The sequence below is a fragment of the Apaloderma vittatum genome, unplaced genomic scaffold, assembly GCF_000703405.1.
Source record: "Apaloderma vittatum isolate BGI_N311 unplaced genomic scaffold, ASM70340v1 scaffold14532, whole genome shotgun sequence".
Taxonomy (NCBI): Eukaryota; Metazoa; Chordata; class Aves; order Trogoniformes; family Trogonidae; genus Apaloderma; species Apaloderma vittatum.
The window spans coordinates 3508-5049 of record NW_009704257.1 but is presented as its reverse complement, the minus strand read 5'-3'; the positions used below and the strand labels follow the sequence as shown (position 1 = coordinate 5049).

General features: G+C 51.2%; 1 protein-coding gene across 1 annotated transcript in view; it reads right to left on the bottom strand.

Moving 5' to 3' along the window:
- Positions 1–324: 324 nt before the first annotated feature.
- The window catches only part of CCDC103 (coiled-coil domain containing 103), a gene marked incomplete at its 5' end in the record, with an annotated part of 2365 nt that continues 1147 nt past the window's right edge, over positions 325–1542 (bottom strand). The window contains one exon of the mRNA XM_009864993.1: positions 325–786. Coding sequence (XP_009863295.1) covers positions 325–786 — 462 coding nt within the window. The remainder of the gene's footprint in view (positions 787–1542) is intronic.

Genomic DNA, 1542 nt, shown 5'->3' with positions numbered 1-1542 from the left:
CTGAATTGTTCTGTGATTCTATGATTCTAAGGGAAGGGTCTGTCTGAGTTCTGGTTTCCCCTTCAAAAATACCAGCCAGTTTTTTTCTTTCCCTCAGTTGTTCTCCCCATCTAAGAGATTCTCACAGAGCCGTTCCGTGAGGACACCTTGCCCCAGACATCACAACACAGTCTTCTCGGTAACCAACCTTTATTTGTGCAGAACTATCGCTCTGGGTGGCTCCCAGGCACAGAGAAATGCAGAGCAATGCTCTAAAAGTATCCGATTCTGGCTTTGAGCCTCTCCTGCCTGCTGTTCCTGCACGATGCTGGTGCTTCTGCTCCTTCAGTTGACCTGGTAACGTTTCATCAGCTCCATCACCACCCTCTCCTCCTCAGCCTCCTTTTGGACGCCGGTGTCCCTGAGTTGCGCTTCCCTCTCCGTTGGGCTGCTGGGCTGACCGGGGGGCCCATAATCCCCGCTGGCACTCCGCAGCTTCCTAAATAAATCCCTGCTGCTCTCCTTCTCCAGCTCACTCAGAAGCTCCACGTTTAACCCGAAGCGCTTGGTGCCCGAAAGGCTCTCTAAGATCTGAAGGACGGCAGCTCTGTCTTCGTGACAGACGTTCTCCGCCAGCACCGCAAGGAATTCGCCCAGGAGGCCAAAGCCCAAGTCAGCCTGAAAGATTCTGCCCAAGGCCTTCCCTCCGAGTTCAAGCAAAAACTGGTATTTTTCTTTTCCGCTTTTTAAGCATCTGCGCCAATCTCTGTAGAATTCAGCAGAGGTTCCGGGCAGTTGATCCAGTTCCTGAAGGAAAAAAAATACAATAGCTTGGGTGACCGCTTAGCTCAGTTGGTTAGAGCGTGGTGCTGATAACACCAAGGCCACGGGTTCAATTCCCGTTCGGTCTCCATGGGTTGCCTGATCTAGTCGAGAGGCGTCCCTGCTTGTGACAGGGAGGTTGGACTAGATGATCTCTAAGGTCCCTTCCAGCCCAGGCCATTCTATAATACTTGGTTCCTTTTGTTTTGTTCCCACTTGAAGGTTTTTGTTCCCAGTTGAAGGTTTTTGTTCCCACTTGAGGGTTTTTGTTCCCCACTCCCTGTCCCCAATCAACCTGTGGGCTGCTGAAGTGTTTTTAATACAGGCGTCCAGAGCACAAAGGAGAAAGCTTGGGAGGTGGCAAAATATAAAGAGAAAGAAACACCTGGTTCCTGAAGCCTCACAGAAACCAGAGAACCAAAGAGGAAAATAGGGGAGGGATGGATGGGACGTGGATGAAGACAGACCAGCAGTGGAGTAACCCCGACCCTAACCAGAACCAGACGCGCTGCCTGGCCTGGATCCATCATCACGGCTCCAGATGGGATGTCCTGGTAGTTCTGTGAAAACCTCTGCTCCACCTCGAATACTACGAGGCAAATCAGAGGAGTGAGGAGGAAAAAGAGTTGAGATGTAAACCCCAGAAAATAAGCAGATGGTCCTAACGCTCGGGTCCGGGGCAGAGAGCTTGCAGGAAGAGAGCGAAGCTCAATGTGGTATCTCCAGATAAAAGGAAATCCT